The sequence below is a fragment of the Uranotaenia lowii genome, chromosome 2, assembly GCF_029784155.1.
Source record: "Uranotaenia lowii strain MFRU-FL chromosome 2, ASM2978415v1, whole genome shotgun sequence".
Lineage (NCBI taxonomy): Eukaryota > Metazoa > Arthropoda > Insecta > Diptera > Culicidae > Uranotaenia > Uranotaenia lowii.
This window is the reverse complement of record NC_073692.1, coordinates 428296168-428323643: the sequence shown is the minus strand read 5'-3', so window position 1 is coordinate 428323643 and position 27476 is coordinate 428296168. Positions and strand designations below refer to the sequence as shown.

The 27476-nt window shown below is 32.8% G+C and overlaps 1 protein-coding gene across 1 annotated transcript; it reads right to left on the bottom strand.

Moving 5' to 3' along the window:
• Nucleotides 1-2242: 2242 nt before the first annotated feature.
• LOC129749860 (transient receptor potential cation channel subfamily V member 3) lies at nucleotides 2243-25379 on the bottom strand. Its single transcript, XM_055744956.1, has 6 exons — nucleotides 24880-25379; nucleotides 14338-15570; nucleotides 14130-14281; nucleotides 13809-14070; nucleotides 2715-2957; nucleotides 2243-2496 (listed from the first exon to the last, which is right to left on the bottom strand). Exons 1-6 carry the CDS (start codon nucleotides 25276-25278, stop codon nucleotides 2356-2358), a joined length of 2430 nt encoding a protein of 809 aa, XP_055600931.1. The 5' UTR covers nucleotides 25279-25379; the 3' UTR covers nucleotides 2243-2355.
• Between the last annotated feature and the right edge of the window lie 2097 nt (nucleotides 25380-27476).

The following is a 27476-nucleotide window of genomic DNA, read 5'->3' as shown; positions in this document are numbered from 1 at the left end:
TTCGGTCAAATTTGGTAACCGCAAAAACAAGGCTAAGTCCTTCCTTTTCGATTTGACTGTATCCGACCTCAGCTGACTCAAGCATTCGGGAAGCATGAGCGATTGCCTAGAGAGAACCATCCGGAAATAGATGCATAATGACAGCGTCAACTCCGGATTTCGACGCTTCAGCAGCAACGATGATGTCCAAGCTCGGATCGGAGTGGGTCATCAGCAGATCTGATTGGAACGTCGTCTTGAATTTCTTGAAAGCTTGTTTGAATTTTTGAGACCAGATAAACTTAACGTCCTTCTTCAAGAGTGCATCAAGAGGGCGCCTAAGTTGGCGCATAGCGTGTACAAACTTGCTATAGAAATTTACCTCACCAAGAAAGGAGTGGAGGGATGAGACGTCTGTTGGTTCTGGCATTCGGGCGATGGCTTCAATCTTCGAAGGATCTGGGTGTATACCTTTTTCGTCAACAATATGGCTCAGATACTTGATTTGCCGCTGGAGAATGTTGCATTTGTCTTTACGAAGACGGAACCCTTACTCACAAAGCCGTTTGAAGAGTGCCCGGAGTCGTTTGTGATGGTCGGATTCGGTCTTACTGAAAATGATGATGTCGTCCAGGAAAGATTCAACGTTCAATCATTCCGTTCATCAACTGCTGGAATGCCCCGGGAGCGGATTTGACACCAGGAGCTAGTCTGTTGAACCGGTACACTACTAGATGGGTGTTGATTGTGAGCAGCTTCTTTGATTCGTTGTCCACTTCAACTTGAGAGATAAGCATCGGACAAATCAATGATGCTAAAAACCTTGGATACATTCAGCTTGGTGAAGATGTCGTCCGGCACAAGAAGAGGTTGAGTAGTCCGCGCAGATTCTCACTTTGCCACCCGCCTCCTTTACTACGACTATTGGGCAGCCCACTGCGGGAAATCCACCGGGGAAATGATTTCGAGATTCTCATGACGTTCCAATTCTTCTTCGACCTTCGGATGGACATGAAGGTTACCGGGAGTTTGGGCTTGAAAACCGGTCGTGCATCTGGCTTCAAAAAGAGCTTGACTCGAGTTTTCGTGCAATGTCCGAGTGAGTTGGAAAACACCTTGGAAAACGCTTTATTGTACTGCTGGATCGGTTCGGAGTGGTCTGATTGAACTTTGTGGTAGATCGATGACCGTGGAAGAGACCAATTCAATCCAGACCGAAAACATTGAGGGATGGTTGATTGGTGACATAGTACGTTCCAAACTTGGTTTGGTGTTTGAGTGTTGGTGGTAGAGGTGGTTATTCCAGCTTCTTCCATGTGGCTTTAAAATGACGATTATATCGGAAGCGGTGTCGAATTGCAGCTGATATACAATCCTTTGACGATTGGAGGCTTCGGATAAAAATCAGCGTCTTGAATTGATCCGAGGTAATCCTGCTTAATTCGAAGTCCTCACAGCAATCCTGCTTAATTCGAAGTCCTCACAGCGTTTTTTCACCGTTTCGACATACGCCACGAAATCTTCTCCGGCTGCTTGACAAGTTGAAAGCAATGGTACCTCTTGCTGAACAGAGAAATCCGGATTGCAACGAGCTGGGGTATCTGTCGTTGACTATCACGTTCAAATTCCTCAGCAGCAGCCAAACCTTGGTCGCATCGTCCAGCTTTGCTCCATCTTTAAGGAAGAAATCATCATTTTTTTTATACCAACGGTCAAACCTAAGGCCGTTTTCCGGATCGTAGCAGAACTCTCGAATATTGGACCACAGAGACTCGATGACCTGGCTGGTTGAGGGCTGCTGGAGTGGTGAACCTTACCGCCATTAACCGCGCGTTTTGTTCCGCCATCTGCCGATTCTGGTTCATGATTATTTTGAAAATGTCCTGCATTTGGTTGGAACTTCCTTCGGATGGATGGGACATATAATATCATCTTTTCAAAACGAAATCCTTGAAATATGAAGAGCAAACTGGTGGACCGAGATCAAAACATGTGTTTTTTTTTTCATTATAAGCTCAGGGCCTACTCAAGTTTGCTTTTTATACTTCAAAGTTAACGAAATAATAAAATTTTTTTCAACTTTTGTGAGGCCTTCTTTGCTCATTTCCATATTAAACACGAGAACTTTTTGATGAATGTGATTGAATTATCTTTAATAATTTTGGAATTCAACTAGACAACAACCATCTCTTTAATCGTATGAGCCATTTCAAATAAGGTAGGTATTATAAAAAAACAACCATCTCTAGAACATGAATGGAAGAATTTATTCGTTAAAAAGGAAACAATTTAGCTATAGAGTAACAATTCTTTTCGATAATAATAATAATGCTATGTTTAGAACGGAACCAACCGGGGGCATTCTAGCGTACGTAACTAGGACATATTTGCGTACTTTTCCATAATGAGCCGCCGCTTCTCTGCCCGGGCCTCCCGTTCGACCTGGCGCTTCTTTGACAACCGCTCGTGGACGTGTTTCATCTCCATGATCTCTTTCATTTCTTCCTTTTCCTCATCCTGTGGGAAAAATAAACCAAAGAAGGTAAAAAAAACAGTCAAATAGAAAGTAATTAAAATTGAACCCAGCTCCGCCATTCAAAAGATGCTGGATGACGATGATGGTGGTGGTCCAACAACCAACCGAGAGAACTTCCCGAAGGCCGAAGGGCAAAGCGGCGAGCTGGGTTAGTAAGATCTTCATTTCGCTGCCAAGGATGCAATGAATTTATAATTACGCTCATGTTCAACCGCAGCACCAACCCGCGGCTCCCATCGGACATGGGCTGCGAGTAGGCCATAAAGTGTTTGAGCCGTTCCGACGGAGGAACTCCGCGCTCCACCACCAGCACGATGCGGGCCCACTGCCGTTGCCATTCGTTTTTGGTTTCCGCGATTTTGGTGTACGTATTTCCCATCATGGCGATGAGCAAGTTGACAAGCAGCACCGCAACCGTCACCATATAAATCACAAACAGGACCTGCAATTGGCAAAAGGAGAAAAATATTTATTTTCAACGACCTTGAGTTGATTGCTCCTATCTTTTCTATCACTTAACATTTACATCTCTTACAAATTTAGGTCACAAAACGCATGCATTCATCAATACAAAACGCTACTTAGTAAAAATCATAAAAATGATCAAAATGGCAAAAATGAAAAAAATGACAAAGATGACAAAAATGACAAAAATGACAAAAATAACAAAAGTGACAGAAGTGACAAAAATGACAAAAATGATAAAAATGACAAAAATGATAAAAATGACAAAAATGATAAAATTGACAAAAATGACAAAATTGACAAAAATGACAAAAATGACAAAAATGACAAAAATGACAAAAATGACAAAAATGACAAAAATGACAAAAATGACAAAAATGACAAAAATGACAAAAATGACAAAAATGACAAAAATGACAAAAATGACAAAAATGACAAAAATGACAAAAATGACAAAAATGACAAAAATGACAAAAATGACAAAAATGACAAAAATGACAAAAATGAAAAAAATGACAAAAATGACAAAAATGACAAAAATGACAAAAATGACAAAAATGACAAAAATGACAAAAATGACAAAAATGACAAAAAAGACAAAAATGACAAAAAATTACATTGTCATTTTTGTCAATTTTTGTCAATTTTGTCAATTTTGTCAATTTGGTCAATTTTGTCAATTTTGTCAATTTTGTCAATTTTGTCAATTTTGTCAATTTTGTCAATTTTGTCAATTTTGTCAATTTTGTCAATTTTGTCAATTTTGTCAATTTTGTCAATTTTGTCAATTTTGTCAATTTTGTCAATTTTGTCAATTTTGTCAATTTTGTCAATTTTATGATTTTTGTCATTTTTGTAATTTTTGTCATTTTTGTCATTTTTGTCATTTTTGTCATTTTGGTCATTTTTGTCATTTTTGTCATTTTTGTCATTTTTGTCATTTTTGTCATTTTTGTCATTTTTGTCATTTTTGTCATTTTTGTCATTTTTGTCATTTTTGTCATTTTTGTCATTTTTGTCATTTTTGTCATTTTTGTCATTTTTGTCATTTTTGTCATTTTTGTCATTTTTGTCATTTTTGTCATTTTTGTCATTTTTGTCATTTTTGTCATTTTTGTCATTTTTGTCATTTTTGTCATTTTTGTCATTTTTGTCATTTTTGTCATTTTTGTCATTTTTGTCATTTTTGTCATTTTTGTCATTTTTGTCATTTTTGTCATTTTTGTCATTTTTGTCATTTTTGTCATTTTTGTCATTTTTGTCATTTTTGTCATTTTTGTCATTTTTGTCATTTTTGTCATTTTTGTCATTTTTGTCATTTTTGTCATTTTTGTCATTTTTGTCATTTTTGTCATTTTTGTCATTTTTGTCATTTTTGTCAGTTTTGTCAATTTTGTCATTTTTGTCATTTTTGTCATTTTTGTCATTTTTGTCATTTTTGTCATTTTTGTCATTTTTGTCATTTTTGTCATTTTTGTCATTTTTGTCATTTTTGTCATTTTTGTCATTTTTGTCATTTTTGTCATTTTTGTCATTTTTGTCATTTTTGTCATTTTTGTCATTTTTGTCATTTTTGTCAGTTTTGTCAGTTTTGTCAATTTTGTCAATTTTGTCATTTTTGTCATTTTTGTCATTTTTGTCATTTTTGTCATTTTTGTCATTTTTGTCATTTTTGTCATTTTTGTCATTTTTGTCATTTTTGTCATTTTTGTCATTTTTGTCATTTTTGTCATTTTTGTCATTTTTGTCATTTTTGTCATTTTTGTCATTTTTGTCATTTTTGTCATTTTTGTCATTTTCGTCATTTTTGTCATTTTTGTCATTTTTGTCATTTTTGTCATTTTTGTCATTTTTGTCATTTTTGTCATTTTTGTCATTTTTGTCATTTTTGTCATTTTTGTCATTTTTGTCATTTTTGTCATTTTTGTCATTTTTGTCATTTTTGTCATTTTTGTCATTTTTGTCATTTTTGTCATTTTTGTCATTTTTGTCATTTTTGTCATTTTTGTCATTTTTGTCATTTTTGTCATTTTTGTCATTTTTGTCATTTTCGTCATTTTTGTCATTTTTGTCATTTTTGTCATTTTTGTCATTTTTGTCATTTTTGTCATTTTTGTCATTTTTGTCATTTTTGTCATTTTTGTCATTTTTGTCATTTTTGTCATTTTTGTCATTTTTGTCATTTTTGTCATTTTTGTCATTTTTGTCATTTTTGTCATTTTTGTCATTTTTGTCATTTTTGTCATTTTTGTCATTTTTGTCATTTTTGTCATTTTTGTCATTTTTGTCATTTTTGTCATTTTTGTCATTTTTGTCATTTTTGTCATTTTTGTCATTTTTGTCATTTTTGTCATTTTTGTCATTTTTGTCATTTTTGTCATTTTTGTCATTTTTGTCATTTTTGTCATTTTTGTCATTTTTGTCATTTTTGTCATTTTTGTCATTTTTGTCATTTTTGTCATTTTTGTCATTTTTGTCATTTTTGTCATTTTTGTCATTTTTGTCATTTTTGTCATTTTTGTCATTTTTGTCATTTTTGTCATTTTTGTCATTTTTGTCATTTTTGTCATTTTTGTCATTTTTGTCATTTTTGTCATTTTTGTCATTTTTGTCATTTTTGTCATTTTTGTCATTTTTGTCATTTTTGTCATTTTTGTCATTTTTGTCATTTTTGTCATTTTTGTCATTTTTGTCATTTTTGTCATTTTTGTCATTTTTGTCATTTTTGTCATTCATGACAAAAATGACAAAAATGACAAAAATTTTTGTCATTTTTGTCATTTTTGTCATTTTTGTCATTTTTGTCATTTTTGTCATTTTTGTCATTTTTGTCATTTTTGTCATTTTTGTCATTTTTGTCATTTTTGTCATTTTTGTCATTTTTGTCATTTTTGTCATTTTTGTCATTTTTGTCATTCATGACAAAAATGACAAAAATGACAAAAATGACAAAAATGACAAAAATGACAAAAATGACAAAAAATGACAAAAATGACAAAAATGACAAAAATGACAAAAATGACAAAAATGACAAAAATGACAAAAATGACAAAAATGACAAAAATGACAAAAATGACAAAAATGACAAAAATGACAAAAATGACAAAAATGACAAAAATGACAAAAATGACAAAAATGACAAAAATGACAAAAATGACAAAAATGACAAAAATGACAAAAATGACAAAAATGACAAAAATGACAAAAATGACAAAAATGACAAAAATGACAAAAATGACAAAAATGACAAAAATGACAAAAATGACAAAAATGACAAAAATGACAAAAATGACAATTTTTGTCATGAATGACAAAAATGACAAAAATGACAAAAATGACAAAAATGACAAAAATGACAAAAATGACAAAAATGACAAAAAATGACAAAAATGACAAAAATGACAAAAATGACAAAAATGACAAAAATGACAAAAATGACAAAAATGACAAAAATGACAAAAATGACAAAAATGACAAATATGACAAAAATGACAAAAATGACAAAAATGACAAAAATGACAAAAATGACGAAAATGACAAAGATGACAAAAATGACAAAAATGACAAAAATGACAAAAATGACAAAAATGACAAAAATGACAAAAATGACAAAAATGACAAAAATAACAAAAATGACAAAAATGACAAAAATGACAAAAATAACAAAAGTGACAAAAATGACAAAAATGACAAAAATGACAAAAATGACAAAAATGACAAAAATGACAAAAATGACAAAAATGACAAAAATGACAAAAATGACAAAAATGACAAAAATGACAAAAATGACAAAAATGACAAAAATGACAAAAATGACAAAAATGACAAAAATGACAAAAATGACAAATATGACAAAAATGACAAAAATGACAAAAATGACAAAAATGACAAAAATGACAAAAATTACAAAAATTACAAAAATTACAAAAATGACAAAAATGACAAAAATGACAAAAATGACAAAAATGACAAAAATGACAAAAATGACAAAAATGACAAAAACGACAGAAATGACAGAAATGACAGAAATGACAAAAATGACAAAAACGGCAAAAATGACAAAAATTACCAAAATGAACAAAATGACACAAATGACATAAATGACATAAATGACAATAATCACAAAGACAAAATGACAAAAATGACAAAAACGACAAAAAAGTTAAAATGACAAAAATAACTTAAAGTGATAAATTTGACAAAAAAAAAACAAAAAGTGATAAATTTGACAAAAATGACAAAAATGACAAAAATGACAAAAATGACAAAAATGACAAAAATGACAAAAATGACAAAAATGACAAAAATGACAAAAATGACAAAAATGACAAAAATGACAAAAATGACAAAAATGACAAAAATGACAAAAATGACAAAAATGACAAAAATGACAAAAATGACAAAAATGACAAAAATGACAAAAATGACAAAAATGACAAAAATGACAAAAATGACAAAAATGACAAAAATGACAAAAATGACAAAAATGACAAAAATGACAAAAATGACAAAAATGACAAAAATGACAAAAATGACAAAAATGACAAAAATGACAAAAATGACAAAAATGACAAAAATGACAAAAATGACAAAAATGACAAAAATGACAAAAATGACAAAAATGACAAAAATGACAAAAATGACAAAAATGACAAAAATGACAAAAATGACAAAAATGACAAAAATGACAAAAATGACAAAAATGACAAAAATGACAAAAATGACAAAAATGACAAAAATGACAAAAATGACAAAAATGACAAAAATGACAAAAATGACAAAAATGACAAAAATGACAAAAATGACAAAAATGACAAAAATGACAAAAATGACAAAAATGACAAAAATGACAAAAATGACAAAAATGACAAAAATGACAAAAATGACAAAAATGACAAAAATGACAAAAATGACAAAAATGACAAAAATGACAAAAATGACAAAAATGACAAAAATGACAAAAATGACAAAAATGACAAAAATGACAAAAATGACAAAAATGACAAAAATGACAAAAATGACAAAAATGACAAAAATGACAAAAATGACAAAAATGACAAAAATGACAAAAATGACAAAAATGACAAAAATGACAAAAATGACAAAAATGACAAAAATGACAAAAATGACAAAAATGACAAAAATGACAAAAATGACAAAAATGACAAAAATGACAAAAATGACAAAAATGACAAAAATGACAAAAATGACAAAAATGACAAAAATGACAAAAATGACAAAAATGACAAAAATGACAAAAATGACAAAAATGACAAAAATGACAAAAATGACAAAAATGACAAAAATGACAAAAATGACAAAAATGACAAAAATGACAAAAATGACAAAAATGACAAAAATGACAAAAATGACAAAAATGACAAAAATGACAAAAATGACAAAAATGACAAAAATGACAAAAATGACAAAAATGACAAAAATGACAAAAATGACAAAAATGACAAAAATGACAAAAATGACAAAAATGACAAAAATGACAAAAATGACAAAAATGACAAAAATGACAAAAATGACAAAAATGACAAAAATGACAAAAATGACAAAAATGACAAAAATGACAAAAATGACAAAAATGACAAAAATGGCAAAAATGACAAAAATGACAAAAATGACAAAAATGACAAAAATGACAAAAATGACAAAAATGACAAAAATGACAAAAATGACAAAAATGACAAAAATGACAAAAATGACAAAAATGACAAAAATGACAAAAATGACAAAAATGACAAAAATGACAAAAAAGACAAAAATGACAAAAAATTACATTGTCATTTTTGTCAATTTTTGTCAATTTTGTCAATTTTGTCAATTTGGTCAATTTTGTCAATTTTGTCAATTTTGTCAATTTTGTCAATTTTGTCAATTTTGTCAATTTTGTCAATTTTGTCAATTTTGTCAATTTTGTCAATTTTGTCAATTTTGTCAATTTTGTCAATTTTGTCAATTTTATCAATTTTGTCAATTTTGTCAATTTTGTCAATTTTGTCAATTTTGTCAATTTTGTCAATTTTGTCAATTTTGTCAATTTTGTCAATTTTATGATTTTTGTCATTTTTGTAATTTTTGTAATTTTTGTCATTTTTGTCATTTTTGTCATTTTGGTCATTTTTGTCATTTTTGTCATTTTTGTCATTTTTGTCATTTTTGTCATTTTTGTCATTTTTGTCATTTTTGTCATTTTTGTCATTTTTGTCATTTTTGTCATTTTTGTCATTTTTGTCATTTTTGTCATTTTTGTCATTTTTGTCATTTTTGTCATTTTTGTCATTTTTGTCATTTTTGTCATTTTTGTCATTTTTGTCATTTTTGTCATTTTTGTCATTTTTGTCATTTTTGTCATTTTTGTCATTTTTGTCATTTTTGTCATTTTTGTCATTTTTGTCATTTTTGTCATTTTTGTCATTTTTGTCATTTTTGTCATTTTTGTCATTTTTGTCATTTTTGTCATTTTTGTCATTTTTGTCATTTTTGTCATTTTTGTCATTTTTGTCATTTTTGTCATTTTTGTCATTTTTGTCATTTTTGTCATTTTTGTCATTTTTGTCATTTTTGTCATTTTTGTCATTTTTGTCATTTTTGTCATTTTTTGTCATTTTTGTCATTTTTGTCATTTTTGTCATTTTTGTCATTTTTGTCATTTTTGTCATTTTTGTCATTTTTGTCATTTTTGTCATTTTTGTCATTTTTGTCATTTTTGTCATTTTTGTCATTTTTGTCATTTTTGTCATTTTTGTCATTTTTGTCATTTTTGTCATTTTTGTCATTTTTGTCATTTTTGTCATTTTTGTCATTTTGTCATTTTTGTCATTTTTGTCATTTTTGTCATTTTTGTCATTTTTGTCAGTTTTGTCAGTTTTGTCAATTTTGTCAATTTTGTCATTTTGTCATTTTTGTCATTTTTGTCATTTTTGTCATTTTTGTCATTTTTGTCATTTTTGTCATTTTTGTCATTTTTGTCATTTTTGTCATTTTTGTCATTTTTGTCATTTTTGTCATTTTTGTCATTTTTGTCATTTTTGTCATTTTTGTCATTTTCGTCATTTTGTCATTTTTGTCATTTTTGTCATTTTTGTCATTTTTGTCATTTTTGTCATTTTTGTCATTTTTGTCATTTTTGTCATTTTTGTCATTTTTGTCATTTTTGTCATTTTTGTCATTTTTGTCATTTTTGTCATTTTTGTCATTTTTGTCATTTTTGTCATTTTTGTCATTTTTGTCATTTTTGTCATTTTTGTCATTTTTGTCATTTTTGTCATATTTGTCATATTTGTCATTTTTGTCATTTTTGTCATTTTTGTCATTTTTGTCATTTTTGTCATTTTTGTCATTTTTTGTCATTTTTGTCATTTTTGTCATTTTTGTCATTTTTGTCATTTTTGTCATTTTTGTCATTTTTGTCATTTTTGTCATTTTTGTCATTTTTGTCATTTTTGTCATTTTTGTCATTTTTGTCATTTTTGTCATTTTTGTCATTTTTGTCATTTTTGTCATTTTTGTCATTTTTCGTCATTTTTGTCATTTTGTCATTTTTGTCATTTTTGTCATTTTTGTCATTTTTGTCATTTTTGTCATTTTTGTCATTTTTGTCATTTTTGTCATTTTTGTCATTTTTGTCATTTTTGTCATTTTGTCATTTTTGTCATTTTTGTCATTTTTGTCATTTTTGTCATTTTTGTCATTTTTGTCATTTTTGTCATTTTTGTCATTTTTGTCATTTTTGTCATTTTTGTCATTTTTGTCATTTTTGTCATTTTTGTCATTTTTGTCATTTTTGTCATTTTTGTCATTTTTGTCATTTTTGTCATTTTTGTCATTTTTGTCATTTTTGTCATTTTTGTCATTTTTGTCATTTTTGTCATTTTTGTCATTTTTGTCATTTTTGTCATTTTTGTCATTTTTGTCATTTTTGTCATTTTTGTCATTTTTGTCATTTTTGTCATTTTTGTCATTTTTGTCATTTTTGTCATTTTTGTCATTTTTGTCATTTTTGTCATTTTTGTCATTTTTGTGATTTTTGTCATTTTTGTCATTTTTGTCATTTTTGTCATTTTTGTCATTTTTGTCATTTTTGTCATTTTTGTCATTTTTGTCATTTTTGTCATTTTTGTCATTTTTGTCATTTTTGTCATTTTTGTCATTTTTGTCATTTTTGTCATTTTTGTCATTTTTGTCATTTTTGTCATTTTTGTCATTTTTGTCATTTTTGTCATTTTTGTCATTTTTGTCATTTTTGTCATTTTTGTCATTTTTGTCATTTTTGTCATTTTTGTCATTTTTGTCATTTTTGTCATTTTTGTCATTTTTGTCATTTTTGTCATTTTTGTCATTTTTGTCATTTCTGTCATTTCTGTCATTTCTGTCGTTTTTGTCATTTTTGTCATTTTTGTCATTTTTGTCATTTTTGTCATTTTTGTCATTTTTGTCATTTTTGTCACTTTTGTTATTTTTGTCATTTTTGTCATTTTTGTCATTTTTGTTATTTTTGTCATTTTTGTCATTTTTGTCATTTTTGTCATTTTTGTCATTTTTGTCATTTTTGTCATTTTTGTCATCTTTGTCATTTTCGTCATTTTTGTCATTTTTGTCATTTTTGTCATTTTTGTCATTTTTGTCATTTTTGTCATTTTTGTCATTTTTGTCATTTTTGTCATTTTTGTCATTTTTGTCATTTTTGTCATTTTTGTCATTTTTGTCATTTTTGTCATTTTTGTCATTTTTGTCATTTTTGTCATTTTTGTCATTTTTGTCATTTTTGTCATTTTTGTCATTTTCGTCATTTTTGTCATTTTTGTCATTTTTGTCATTTTTGTCATTTTTGTCATTTTTGTCATTTTTGTCATTTTTGTCATTTTTGTCATTTTTGTCATTTTTGTCATTTTTGTCATTTTTGTCATTTTTGTCATTTTTGTCATTTTTGTCATTTTTGTCATTTTTGTCATTTTTGTCATTTTTGTCATTTTTGTCATTTTTGTCATTTTTGTCATTTTTGTCATTTTTGTCATTTTTGTCATTTTTGTCATTTTTGTCATATTTGTCATATTTGTCATTTTTGTCATTTTTGTCATTTTTGTCATTTTTGTCATTTTTGTCATTTTTGTCATTTTTGTCATTTTTGTCATTTTTGTCATTTTTGTCATTTTTGTCATTTTTGTCATTTTTGTCATTTTTGTCATTTTTGTCATTTTTGTCATTTTTGTCATTTTTGTCATTTTTGTCATTTTTGTCATTTTTGTCATTTTTGTCATTTTCGTCATTTTTGTCATTTTTGTCATTTTTGTCATTTTTGTCATTTTTGTCATTTTTGTCATTTTTGTCATTTTATTGTCATTTTTGTCATTTTTGTCATTTTTGTCATTTTTGTCATTTTTGTCATTTTTGTCATTTTTGTCATTTTTGTCATTTTTGTCATTTTTGTCATTTTTGTCATTTTTGTCATTTTTGTCATTTTTGTCATTTTTGTCATTTTTGTCATTTTTGTCATTTTTGTCATTTTTGTCATTTTTGTCATTTTTGTCATTTTTGTCATTTTTGTCATTTTTGTCATTTTTGTCATTTTTGTCATTTTTGTCATTTTTGTCATTTTTGTCATTTTTGTCATTTTTGTCATTTTTGTCATTTTTGTCATTTTTGTCATTTTTGTCATTTTTGTCATTTTTGTCATTTTTGTCATTTTTGTCATTTTTGTCATTTTTGTCATTTTTGTCATTTTTGTCATTTTTGTGATTTTTGTCATTTTTGTCATTTTTGTCATTTTTGTCATTTTTGTCATTTTTGTCATTTTTGTCATTTTTGTCATTTTTGTCATTTTTGTCATTTTTGTCATTTTTGTCATTTTTGTCATTTTTGTCATTTTTGTCATTTTTGTCATTTTTGTCATTTTTGTCATTTTTGTCATTTTTGTCATTTTTGTCATTTTTGTCATTTTTGTCATTTTTGTCATTTTTGTCATTTTTGTCATTTTTGTCATTTTTGTCATTTTTGTCATTTTTGTCATTTTTGTCATTTTTGTCATTTTTGTCATTTTTGTCATTTTTGTCATTTTTGTCATTTTTGTCATTTTTGTCATTTTTGTCATTTTTGTCATTTTTGTCATTTTTGTCATTTTTGTCATTTTTGTCATTTTTGTCATTTTTGTCATTTTTGTCATTTTTGTCATTTTTGTCATTTTTGTCATTTTTGTCATTTTTGTCATTTTTGTCATTTTTGTCTTTTTTGTCATTTTTGTAATTTTTGATTTAAACCCAAAAGTTCAAATTTACTCATTTAAACGTTCTTAAAAATTCTGCCAAAAATCCTGGATGAGTTTTGAACCAAAACGAAGCTTTTTAGACCCCAGGGTTTGAGAAATTGAAAATTGACCCCGAATTGATTCAGTTTAAAAGTCATAACAAAATTTACACAAAGTTTGAAATTTTTTATCCCAGTAATATGCATTTTTTCTAGACTTTATGCTTAAGGAAAAAGCGTAAAATATGATTAGAAAAAAAAATTAGAAAAATAGAGGTCCGAATCAAAACTATTTTGCATTGACTCTCCTTTTAAAAGATGGATGTATGGTTTTGGATTTTAATGAAATTGTTTTCAATTTTTGAATTTTCACAATGATTTAGTCATAGTCTCAATTGACTACCAAAATAATTCGTTTCAGTTTTTCTTCGTTCAAATTAGATTAACCTGAAGTTTTTCAACCCAAAATGAAGTGTTTTTACTCGAAATGTTTTTTTTTAACTACAGTCTGTCAAGCCTAGTTTTAGAATAAGTTGAGCTTTGAAGTTTGTCTTCTTCAGTTGATAACAGTTCTTACCTTCGCACAACCCTCGTGAGCGGTATTCTCCAGGGCTCCATAATAATCGCCGAAGTTCGCCAGTGACATCAGAAACATAGCCACGATCGATTCCATCGGTGAGGGCATCGGATTATCCTCGCCACCAAAGGTCAGAAACACGATGTAGTAAGCCTGCGAAAATCCCATCACAAACACCGTATAAATAACGACAAACCGCAGCAAATCTCCGATCACCATGCGATAGATCATCACCACGAACGGTCCCACGGTTTTGAAGCCACTAAAATATGGTTAAGTCAAATTTACAAACTGAATTGAAGTAATGACTTAGTGACTTACCGACAAAAGAAGAGAAAGTAAGGCGCAGTCGTGAGCATGATGACCACGGCCACGTGATCCTCGAGTTCGGTGAAGCAAAGCACTTTTAGGAACGGAACAATCATCATAATGCAGCAGGAAAATAGGAACATAACTCGTGACGGAGCGATCATCTGATGAGGAGAAACAGTGTTACACTTATTCAAACGCAGAAAAATGCTAGACTTACCAAATTTTCGATAAACATTTTGCGTCCCAAGAATCGAGATTCTCGCAGTGCTCCAATGAGATACAGAAACGATCCAATAAGAATAAAGATTTCCGAAAGTAACCTCAACTTCCCCGTGGCGCCTTCGTAGAGCATGGTAGGACATTTAGAGTCGAAGAAAATACTGTATTCGATCGAGTTCGGATCAAAGCTTGTTTCGTTGGCCTCAAGACCGACCAGTTTGCCTTTAAGTTCCGTTATCAATGCTGCAGATATATTCGTCAGATCAGCAAGGGTCATATTCTTCAGCTGAATGCTCGTGGTGGTTTGATTTGCTTCGGCTTCGTCCGCCTTGACAGGTCCTTCTCTTAAAGTAAAACTGATTAGTGATACGCAAAAGTAGCAGAAGAACACACAGAACTGGCGGTAGAATTTGTCTTTCACGAAACTGTTCCACTTCACCTTGAGCAAATCGATCAGAACACCTTCAAGTAGATCCAAATGTTCGTCCTTATCACCGAAAACCACTAAATTGAGTGCTGAATCTTTTTGAATGTTTCCCGTTTGGATATTGATGGTATCGATCAATGTTAACGGATAAGCGGCACAAGTAATACTTCCCAGCTGCCAATAGATCTCCCGTTCAATGCTCATAATGTGGAAGAACATCTCAACCCGGGCCAGTTTTGCGGCCAACGTCAATGGAGTCAGATTTTGAAGATTGGTTATGTGCACCGAAGATCCCACCTCGTAGGCCATATCGAACATCGACACCTTCTCGTAGATCACCAACATGTGCAGCACCGTATTCCCATTCGAGTCTTGATTATCCGGATCGGCACCCCTAGCCAGAACCAACCGGTAACACTCCTCTTGACCCAAACAGGCGGCAAAACTCAACGGATACTCCCCCCAGTAAACATAACCATCGTAATTCGTCATCGGCAGTACGCAAATGATTTCCGTGTCTATCGAATCGTACCGGGTAGCCTTCTGATCCTCGGGACACATGAACGTTCCGCAGCATCGTTCGTCGACATCCGATCCGGCGTCCAGTAGGTATTTGACCATGGCCGGGTCCTCGTTGACAATGGCCACGTGCAACACACTTTCCCCGTAATACTCGTCGCACATGTACACGTCGTTGATCAGCTTCGGGTAGAAGCGAAGAAGCCGCTTGGCTAGATCCGCATGCAGAGAGGTAGCGTTCAGCAGGCATAAATGCAAAATGGTTTCACCGACTGCGCCACGGTCCTGGAAAAAGAAAAAAATATTGTAATGTTTTCCAAGTTTCAATGAATAAACTTTCTCAATTTCTACTTCATTGTCTTATTAAAAATCTCTTTTAACCTCTAAGATATTTTTATGTGTTCAAATCATCCACATTCTTATTCTGACTGACTTGAGCGTTGAATGAACTGGTAGTGCCTAAAAAAGCTGAAATTAGAAGCTATGTGGCGCCACAAGAGGATTTTTTTTTTAAATAATGACCTCAAAAAATGGTTTGAAAACCGTCCATTTCAATCAAAGAACAGCCAACATTGTTTTAGTAATTAAAAATGGACTTTTTCGGATGATGAATAAAAATAAACCAAGACAGATAACTGAGCTCTATAAACTTTTAATGGAAGGTCATAATATGAATGAACTTGTGAAAATATGCAATACCCTTCCGGCTTTTTATCGGAAAATCCAAAAGGATGGCCAAAAACTTTCGTGTGGGCATGGTTTTACGTTTTTTTTTCGTTTTCTTTATTATCGCATAATCTTCAATTTTTGCAACAAATTGTTGAACAGGTTCAGTTAACCGGAACTTTTACCACTGACCACACTGACATGACACTTAGAACAAAACTTCAACCATTTTCTGTCTAATTTTTTGTTGTCAGATTTTGCAGGTTCGCAATACCGACGGCAGGTGGCGAACCTGAAAAATTTGACAAAAAATGCCCTGTAGGAAAAACGGTCCTGTTTTGCCCGATTTTATCGTAGAAATTGCGTGTTTTATTTTTAAAGTTGGGTGGCATTTCCTAACTGGGATAGCATTTCTTCAAATCGATCGATGCGCACTCTGGAATCGACATTGCGTACTGTTGGAAAAATTATCCAGAAAACGAAATCGAGTGTCCAGTCAGTATGGTCAGTGCTTTCACCATGGAGGACAAACAATTAGCATAAAGGCACCTTCTAGATTTTCTTATTTTTTTTTTTTTATTTTCTTCAGGAGAAGTAGTCCATGACTTTCGCAAACCGCACGCATTTTTTCCTCCGTCCGCGAAAATTTCATCATAATTAAAGTTTTTGATAAGTTCTTATAAAAGTGAAACAACAGTTTTTCGGTTATGTTATTGCAGTGTTCTGAATTAAGCGAAGATTTGTGATTTGGCGTTGTCAATTTTTGTGAAAAAGTGTTTCTTAAGGCTGGTCCACACCAGGAGGCGATTGGTCTCGAGACGGTCTTAGTGACTCCCATTTTGATATTCGGGAGACATTGAGACTCCCTTATTGTTCCAACAACAACAGACAACAAAGTTCGTCCACAAATTAAGTTCGTCTCACAACAAAGATCGCAGTTCAAGTTGCCAAGTGTGGACTAAAGCTTGCTTCATTTAGAATTGAAACAAAATTTTCATCATATTGTGTCGCTTCTGGTGGACGGATTTAGAAGTTCTTGGCGCCAACGTGTCGGAAATTTTGTCAGCTTCACGTTTATATTTTTGACATTCCGCAAACCGACTGTACTTTTTAAACAATCGACATGGAAGCCGAAAGAAGGGAAAAAATTGGGCACAGTTACTTGGAAAATCTCACCGTTATCAAACGGTATAAGGAAACATTGATGACGATTCGGAAGTCTCAAGTCAATCGTCGGAGTGGAACTGTCGATCGGAAACTGAGTGGTAAGATTTTAGAGACGATTAGTGCTGCCAAAAGTACCTTGAGGAGAATTCGACTCTGGAAGGAATCAAGTTGAATCGAGCTAACAAACAGCCAAATCGGACCATAAAACAGAATAGTGTGGCCAAAATCCGTGCTTGGAAGCTATACGACCAGGTGCTAACCAAGTTCGACGGTTTTTTTCTGATGGAAGATTAAACCTATGTCAAGGCTTTTTACTTGCCAACGGCTCGGGGGACTTTTCAGCCTTATTTAAATTTGTTTTTGACGACAAATTTGTCCGAATGATTATGATATTGACGTCGGAACTATAACAAAAATAGTGTCTCAAAAAACGAATTATTCCGTTCATTCGATCCCACGACCATCTCGTAATGTTTTGGCCAGATTTGGCAAGCTGTCATTACAGCAAAGTCGTTCAAGAACGATGTGCAGAGAAAGGGTTCCAGTTTGTTCCGAAAAAGCTTAACCCACCCAACTGCCCCCAGTTCCGCCCTATTGAGAAATACTGGATAATCATGAAGAGGAATCTCAAGGCAAAAGGAAAGGTTGTCAAAGACATCAATCAGATGAAGACCTGGACCTAGATAGCTAAGATAGCTAGAACGATGGAAGAAGAAGGTGTGCGCCGCCCTAATGAGCCGTGTTACAGGAAAAACTCGAGGATTCCTTCGAAACCGCGACCGATAATTGTATCTGTGTTTTTTCTTGAAAGTATGAAAAAACGCTAAATGTGTATACAAAAAGATCTTGAATTCAATAATGAATAACCGAAATACAGGCATTTGTTCCAGTTCTATTTGAAGCTTAACCTGGAAAGGTTTACGGACACCTTTGGATTTAAAATGTTGTTCATTTGGTTGTTTGTCTTGTTGCCAATTGGCGCGTTCCATTTGTTAAGTAAATTATCGTTGTTTGTTTTACAATACTACAAAGCTGTTGTATTTATGTTCTGAAGTTTTCAAACTCGAGCCTTTGATTAGTTTTTATTGTTGGAGACTCGGACCGGGTATCTGAGAAAAAAAAATCTATTTTAATAATCATTTGTTTTACTCAACAACGCTGTTTTGAACATTTAATAAGGACCAAAGAAACATGTGTTTGATGTCAAATTGAACATTTTTTTAATTTCGTATCAACACGTGATGATAAAAATTTGCATTTCGATTTCGAGATTGTCATTATTTTCAATGATTACTTAGATGGAAATTATTTAAAAAAAAAACAACCAGAGTGATATCACGAGGAAACATAATTTTTGGTGCCGATGTTTTAATAACAGATTTTTAAAGATTTTGTTGTCCTAAATTCAAAACATTTGTAAGTTGTTTGTATCGCCCAGTTTTAGTGAAGTGGCGTGAGTAAATTTTAAAAATCAGTCAGTTATGTATAAAGTAGATCTTAGATAACTAATAAACAATAAACCATGAAAACCTAAAGATGATTTCGAATCAATGTATTATCCTTCATCCAACCAAGGAATTAGATATTACCTTGATGTTCTTTTTTCAGAGATGCAACCCTTTAAAAAAAATTTTTGAAATTCGAATAGATACAATAACAACTTTTTTGACATCATTCAGGAAAATCTTTGAGTGTTTGATATTAAACATTTTAACTCATTTAACAACTTTGTTGAAGACTGCAAAACGATTCGATTAATGGTTTTAACAAGTATCTAAGAATATTTTTAGTTTAAATCTTCTTTAACACGTTGTCAAAATTCCTGTTTTTTTTGTCGATTTAGAAAAAAAATTACAAAAAGGAAATGTCAATATTTTTTTCTCAGAAGTCAAAACAACTCGCGATCTTCGGGAAAATTGATCATTGATTAAAATTTTCTTCTGAACACTCATTGGTGATCATAGGTCATGCTTAGAATGCCCCAAATGACCCGACATTTGAAAAAGTTATGCGCTGCAGGCTTAAATTGATCCTAGGCCTAGTACAAAGTATCATGCCAAATTTGGGCCAGATCGGATCACGGGAAGGAATCGCTCAACTAGCCTATAGTTTGTATGGGATTTTGAGGCATTTTTTTCGTGAGGAAAATAATAATGCAGTTTTTCATGAATAACTTTGGTCCCTTTGGGCCGAAAAATATTTCATCCGAAGACTGCATTTCGATTCGAGTCAAGATAAAAAAAGTTATGAGACTTCAAAAATGGGGTAACTTTTTTCAGGGTGATATTCATCACTAAATATTAATGAGAAACACTGCTGCGAAAATTTTGACGCAGCATTAACAGTGATAAATATCACCCTGAAAAAAGTTACCCCGTTTTTGAAGGCTAATAACTTTTTTGTCATAAATCAAATTGAAATGCAGTCTTACGATGAAATACTTGTCATAGTTTAGGCTTTAAGAAAAACAGTTTTCAAAAGAAATCGGCTAAAGGGGACCAAATTTAGCTTAGCTTAGCTTAGCTTGATTGACTACTCACATCCACCTTTAAACATTGAACCCGAAATGCTTCATTATATTTTTATTAATAAATTATTATTGAACAATTCCGTTGAATTTCCTCAGCATACTTCTTAAAAACTCTTTATTGGTAGTAAAATGACATTGAATCAAATGCATTTCGAATCCCATGATCGCAGGCGTGGCTCAGTAGAACGAATTCCACATCGCCAATGGTTGCTACTCCGTGATTGACCGAGGCCACCAGTTTTGTTCAATGGTCAAATGAATGGTGTCTGGGACTGACAGCACATTCACAATGCCCAAAACTGATGCTCTCTCTTTAACCATCAATAACGGCGCCGGCCACGTCCTAGTAGTCAAGAGATAGTTTGGAAAAGAGAGAAAGGGATGAAAGAAAAAATTCGTGCTTTAGGACCGAGGTCACCTGCATCCTAGCAAATAATTTTTTTCTGGGGAGTGGGTAAAAGGATGTGATCTGGAGACACTTTTGACTAGTGTGATCTGATTTTGAGCATCCTATTCTCCTATTTTCCTGAAGATTAAATATTTAACCAATTTTTGCAATTCCAATAAATTAAGTGTATTTGAAAAAAAAAACCCTAACTTAAATCCCTCAATTGCAGGCTCGTTTCTACACAAGAATATCTATCTTGTTAGTGAATGTCCTTTTCCTTTAAAATAATTTATATTTCCCCGGCTGAAGGGGACCAAATTTATTCATGAAAAACTAGATTATTATGTTCCTCCCGAACAAAATGTCTCAAAATCCCATACAAACCATAGGCTCGTTGAGCAACCCCTTCCCGTGATCCGATCGCAAAATATATATTGATACGGTCAAAAATTGGTCAAGGGAAAACGCGTGTAAATCGGTGAAATCGTTTATTTAAAAAATCAAATTAAATATCTTTTTCAAGTTTAATTAGTATAAAATTCAGTTAGGTTTCCGCTTTTCCAAATCCGAATTGCCGGGCCATACGCTTATCCCCTGCCATCAGATTTTGTACCGTGTTTCTTCAGGAAAGGCAGCAGACGTTTATTCAAACACTCTTTCACGTAAATTTCTTGGTTGACAGTCCCGGAAGCTATGAAAATGCTGCTTTTCAAGCCACAGGTACAGATGGCTTGCCAAACGTGTACAGCCTCCGGGATCGCGCTTTGGCCGTCGTATTTTGTTTATTATCGCGATTTGGAGTCACTACCTTCTTGTAAGTCGATAGTCCGGCTCGTTTTTTGGCTCGATGCACGGTTGTAGACGATACACCCAGCTTATTTGCATTTCGGAGAGAGAGGTTAGGGTTTCGCTTGAAACTACCGGCAACTCTCTTTGTTGTCTCAGCGGCTTCCGGTTTTCGATTTCCCCCCGATCCAGACTTCCTGGCTGTCGACAAACGTTCCCCAAACACTTTAATTACATTTGTAACGGTTGATTTGGCAACTTTTAGCGATTTTGCCAGCTTTGCGTGCGAGTAGCTCGGATTTTTGCGATGCGCGAGCAAAACTTTGATACACCCAAAATTCAGCCTCTGTGCCAATGGCGTGTAGTCAATTACATAGCATCATTGGTACAAGAAGATAACGCGATCGGTGCTGATTCGATTTGCTCCCACCGGCAGGGACCGAAAACAGCACGAACACAGTAAGTGCAACACAATTTGATGACACGGCACATCAGAAACAGGACCCGGCAACTTTACACGATTTATCTATGTATCGTGTGACCAACATCTTTTAAATAAGTGGTCGTGAATCTCGTTTTTAAGCTTTTTTTCCTCAGATTTAAGCTTTTTTTGCCTTGAGAGTATAGGAGATGAAAGCTCAAATCTGAAGAAAAAAGCTTAAATCTGTCAAAAAAGGAGAAATCTGAGGGGAAATCTGAGAGATGTGCTCCATACGGTTTGAATAGCGTTGCCGCCGCCTGATCAGAAACGAAACTGTGCTGTGTCTGTGTTGATCTTCTTTTGTTGCGTGTCGGCCGCAACATAGCACAGTACTGCAACGACACAAAATTCGACACAGTTGACGACACAGTGTTTTCGTGTGCCGGTCCCGAAACGATGTGATTATCATTGTTGCCTACCAGCCAGCAGCCGAACTGGATGGATTTTTTTCGTTTGCTTTCAAGCTTCTTTCTCGACAAAATGTGAGTGAAGAACTTTTCCATGTTAAATACGAAGAAATTATGTCCAGTCAAACGCGACGGGTAATAAATAGCCATGCTCGTAACAACACACTGTGTTGCGTGCTGAGCACAACTGTGTTCTTTTCGACACGACACAACTGGAAACTGTGTCGTGTTGATTTGATGAAACACAACACAATTGAAGTGCTGTGCCAAACCGAAGTGTCGCACACGAAAATTATGTGTCAGCACTTCAGGATTTGTGTTGCACGATATGTACTGTGTTGTGTTTGTGTTTTTTGTCGGTCCCTGCCCACCGGCATTAATCTCCCAAGTTAACCGAATTGCGTATGTCTGAAAGAAACAAAATAAAAACGCTTTCACGTCCCTCCCTATCGCATCACAAGACGAAGAAGGATAGAAATAAATACCGGCCAACACCAGGCAGCCAGCGAACCGAGCGCTGTGCGTGTGAATGTAGCAAAAGCAACAACAAAAACATCCTTCTAATTCAATCCCTTCAATTCACCGGCAAACAACCACGGCCGAAAGTGCGTGTGTATGCAGTAAAAGCAACAACAAAAAAAAACATTCCTTCAATTCAATTCGCCGGCAAACAACCACGGCTAAGCTGTGCGTGTGTATGTAGCAAAAGCAACAAGAATATATTCCTTCAATTCACCGGCAAACAAGCACCGGCCAAGCTGCCCGGCTTTAGCAGCTGTGTATATGTAGCGTGTGTATGTAATAGCAGGCAGTAAGCAAAGCACAGTTCTCATTCAATGGGTTTCCCTTTGCCTTCACTCCCGTTCCCTTTCCCGTTACCATCGACAAAGGACAAAGGACTACCTTGAAAGACGGCCAAACGCCGGGAAGCCGCCGCTGTGCGTTTTTTTTTGTGATTGATCGGTGACAGAAAGCCTATGACAAATATCCCTCGTCCTGCATGAAGCTCAAATAGTACACTGGTTAGGATGACTGACTGGCAAGACGATATAGATGATGATTTGAGTTCGACTCTCCCTACAGGCGCTGTAGTTTATATTTTTATTTTCTTGTTTCTGAGATGAATTATCCAATAGGAAGGAAATCCCATAAAATGTTTTTCTTGTTTCGCTTCAATGTAGTGGTCATGCATAATTTTTGTTGGGAGCCGAGTCCTTATGCCAGTTACGGTTTTTCAAACATATCATCTTCGGCACAGTGCACATTTCAGCGCATTATCGGCACAGAGATGTGCTAAATAGGCATTGGATTTCTGCAACCTCTTCTATGGGTGTACGCTGCCCTTCTTCCTTGGACGGCATTTTGACAACTGAAGAGTGAATTCCAAAATCAAAATAGGAGCAAAATTCAGGTTATTCAAATGCAAAATTGAAAGAAATACGTCAAGTTGATATTGACCAAATTTCGACCGTATCACCCTTTATGATCTATAGTCTCGAAGCATGTTTTATCGGATTTTTCTTCTTAAACTCTGAATAGAGTAAAAATAAATTATTGTAGCTGAATATTGTCTGAAAATCATATTTGAGTAACAGTACGCAGTTTCCAATACTATAAATTTAATAAAAATCGGTTGAGAAAGAAGAGAGATAAAGCGGTTTTAAAAGAGGATTGTCAAATTGACACTCAAGATCCCAAATGGGAGTTTTTTTTTGTCTGGGATTTCAGGGAGCGTTCATAAAAAAGTAATGATGCAAAACTAAGGATTGCATTAGTTCATTGGCGGTCCCAGATTTTTTGATGCGTCTGAAAAAAGTTACAAGCCACCAAACTTCGAATACTGTCATATTGACACTCAAGAACGGATGAGGGTTGATCGAGACCGATAAAATTTTGCACACTTCATAAAGTATTTGATCCGTTTTCGAAATTCGACATGACCGTTTCCGCTACGACTCTAGTCTACAAAGACAAAGCTTTCAAGTGATGTTTAACGCAACGGCCTACCGGCTATCTGTTATTTTCCATGACAGTGCTGCTATGACAGCAGTGCATTTTTTTATGGAGACGCTTGGTTGCTCGAGAAACCTTTTATTAAGTGTTGTTTGTTTTCGCTTGGATTTTCATTTTTGATTTAATGTTGGGTTTTCCCATCTCTTGAGTGGTTAAAGAGGCTATGTTCTTCGGCTCGCCAGTCCGTCTAATTTTGTCCGACTATCGAAACGAAACGTGACAGATACACTTTTTACTTTCAGCGCAACACAAACGATTAAAATTTAACTTTTTGCGAAATTCAATAAAGGTTCCACCGCATCGTTTCGATCTCTCCATTCAGGCTGCGTACCACCCTCGCAGCTGATGTTTGTTACTTGATCCTAAATCTTCTAATCACTCTGATTGACCTGATCTAGCTAGACTTCGCCACCGGAACTATAACCGATACGGTCAAATCTAATCACGAAGTCAACTAATTTAATCCCAATTTGATAGGCGAATCAAACAGAACTCGTCTCTGGACGTTCTAAAGCCCCGTACCTGCACCGAGAGGAGTTATTTAGTAGAAAGCTAAGGTAGAAAACCCCATTATCATCTGAAGGGAAAATTGTCTACTATCCAGTAAGAAACCCCTTAATAATGTACCGGTTCCAAGGATTTTTTGCTCGACTTGCTGTCTTGGACTAACCATATTTAGGTTACACATTCTGGCCAATTTCTACATAAGAATGTAGATTCTCTTTATTTTAACAAAATCTTAATACCGGTGAGTGAAGCAGAGGAACAATGTACCTGATCTAGGCAAAAGTTTTAAATTTATTATAAATTTTGAATGAGAAATCTTCATTAGAATTTAGAGTTTCTATTTTGGTTTAAAATTTAATTCTGTTGTTTTTCCAGATTTTGGTTTTTAATCTATATTATTAATTTCACTTCAGATTGTGAACCCTGATTGAAAGGTCTTTTTCAGAACTTCAGTTATGCATTCGATTAAGAAATCTCAACGCGGTATTCGTGATTTTTGTACCACATCTGTGGTCCATTCAACAGTTGTCTACTGACTTTCACAGAAACTTTTCTCACCCCAACATTCTCACTCGTGAGCCCACAAATTTACCGCCAGATTTGAGCTTCTCACTGACGCCCCCACCTTCTAGGCGGGCAGCTACCTTACCTTGAGATTCCAGCACACGTCCCTGTACCCCGACGGGTTCCGCTGGTACTCCGCCTCGCTCACCTCCGGACACGAAGCATCAATGTCGAACTCCTCCTCTGGATTTTCCAAGGCCCTTATCTCGGGTAGCTGCTTCGAGCGAGGCCTATCGCAATTCCGCAGCAGAACCAGCTGAGCCACCGGAATGTACTTGCCTTTGCCCTTATTGTAGAGAAACGGTTCCACCTTGGTCTTGATGGCGTGATCAATCTCTGCGTATTGTTTGTTTTGGATGGCCCGTTTCATCATATCCACCAGTAGTCCTCCGCCCTTCAGATTAACAAACTTGTACAGGGCCTGGGTGGACACTCCGGCCTGCTTCTTGACGCCACTGGTCACATTACTCTCCGTATTTCCCATGGCGGGAATTCAGCTATTAGCAGCAACTAAGTTAAACCAGTGTTTTATATAACATAATTTCTGGAAAACAGTTTAACAACAATTACGAACTAGAATTTGTGGCTGGATTTTCAGGATGAAATTTTCTCACTAAAGTATTATCGATCTAACAGCCGCGGCGTGTTGCCTTAGACAACAACGGAAGCAATCCGACCCACCGTGCTCCGTTTTACGGTCAATGCGGGAATGCTTGCTCGGAAATTTTCTTCATATAATTAAATCATGTGCATACTAAATTCATTAAAACACAAAAAAAAATACATTTAGAGTCAGGTTTTAAAAGTACAGAATTTGAAAAAAAAAAAAGCTGAGAAATCAGGAAATCAATTTCAGATTCGACACAGATTTGAAAACTCAGAAAAAAGATTCAAAATTGAGATTTAGAGTTTAGATCCAGAATTCATATTCTAAACCGGAATTCACGATTATGAATTCAAAATAGGAATTAAGTGTAGGAATCAAGAATAAAGTGTTAATATGCAGAAACAGACTTAAACTTAGTTCATTTAGAAATTGGACAGTTACGAATGCTACAATTCGTTTGACCGAATTACTTTCTATGAAGGAAAAAAAGGTAATCTTATGATTATTGATGACAAAATTTGAAAAAAATAATGTAACGCATATCTAACGCATAATTTTAACTTTGTGGAGATTTTTGACAGTGTTTGCATACTTTTCCACTACTCACGCACAGATTTTTTTTTGAATAAACAACGATTTAGACAACTTTAGATTTTGATGATGATGAATTTGAAAGGAAACTGTACATTTTTTTTTCTTTTTCTCTTGCATCGTATATATCTCGAAAACGCATCATTTTAAAAATTTGAAAATAAGTTCGGATAATATTTTTTACAGGCGAAAAGGTGATTTCAACATTTTTTTATGTCCGATAACTAGAAAATTCGTTACCAGAAAGTGTCCCATTTCTAAAAGAACTAAGGTTTATGTATTCTAACTTCATATTTGACGAACAAGATTAAAATTTCAAAATTCAAAAAAAAATAACATATAACATTCTTGATAAGAAAATTGACGTCAAAATTCATACTTCTCAATTGAAAGTTTTATATCCTCATTTCGAGATCACAGATTATAAATTTAAAACATAAATAAATGATACTTCCAAATTTAAATAAATTTATTTTGGAATACTTATGTATAGAATTTGTAAATTTTAGAACAAACAAAATAACGTTCGTTTCGTCTACCTAATAGAGCAACATCCCATTCGACGGGTTCGACAAACACCACGAAGGCTGGCCAGGAAGACGGAAACCTAAGTAACTACCGAAGCCACTCCAAGTAACACTGATTGTTTTGTAAGACTCTTCAAGTCTCTTATGAAAGCTTAACATGATCTAGAAGCCTGCTATAAAACTTAAAATTACTTGGGCACAGGAAGCCCCCACCGAAACCAGACGGAAAACCGATCTCAAAAGTCCACCCTAAGCACTCCTCTTCCCTCTTCCAATATTAAAGATTTTAGTAACAGTTTAGTAATCATGATTGTTCTTCTACCAACATAGAATAATCAAGTGGATACACTCGGAAAAATGAAACTTCCTAAGTTAAATGCCTTAATAAACAAACCTATGATAAAAAAAAACAGAAAAGTGTAATTTGCAAAAACAATAGTGAAATTTAGCGAAAAAGCGTAAATTTAGAATTGACATGAAATTAACAAATTAAATGGAAAATTTCTAAATTGTAAAACGTACATGCAATGAAAAGTTTTTTTTTTACATATTTTAAGTGAAAAATTAAAATTTATCAGTTTAAGTATTTCAGTTAAATGTTAAAAATTAGGTTTCCATTATAAAGAAAGGAATTTACAGAAAATCTAAACAAGAATGTGGTTTGTAATATCTAAAACTTATTCTAAAATTGAAAAATATTACATGAAAACATGAATAGTTAATTGAAATTTCAAATTTTAATTTGAATTATTTTAAATTTGGAAATTTCAAATTTGTATTTTAAATTTAGATAATTTTGATATTTTAAATTTGGATAATTGAAGAAGTTGAAAGAATCTTTAAGAATTTTTTGTAATTTTCAATTTTTTTAAATTTGAAGAATTTTGGCATATGTTGAAGAATTTTTATAAACTTCAATAGTTTTGAAGAATTTTGAATTATTTTTTTTTAACTTTT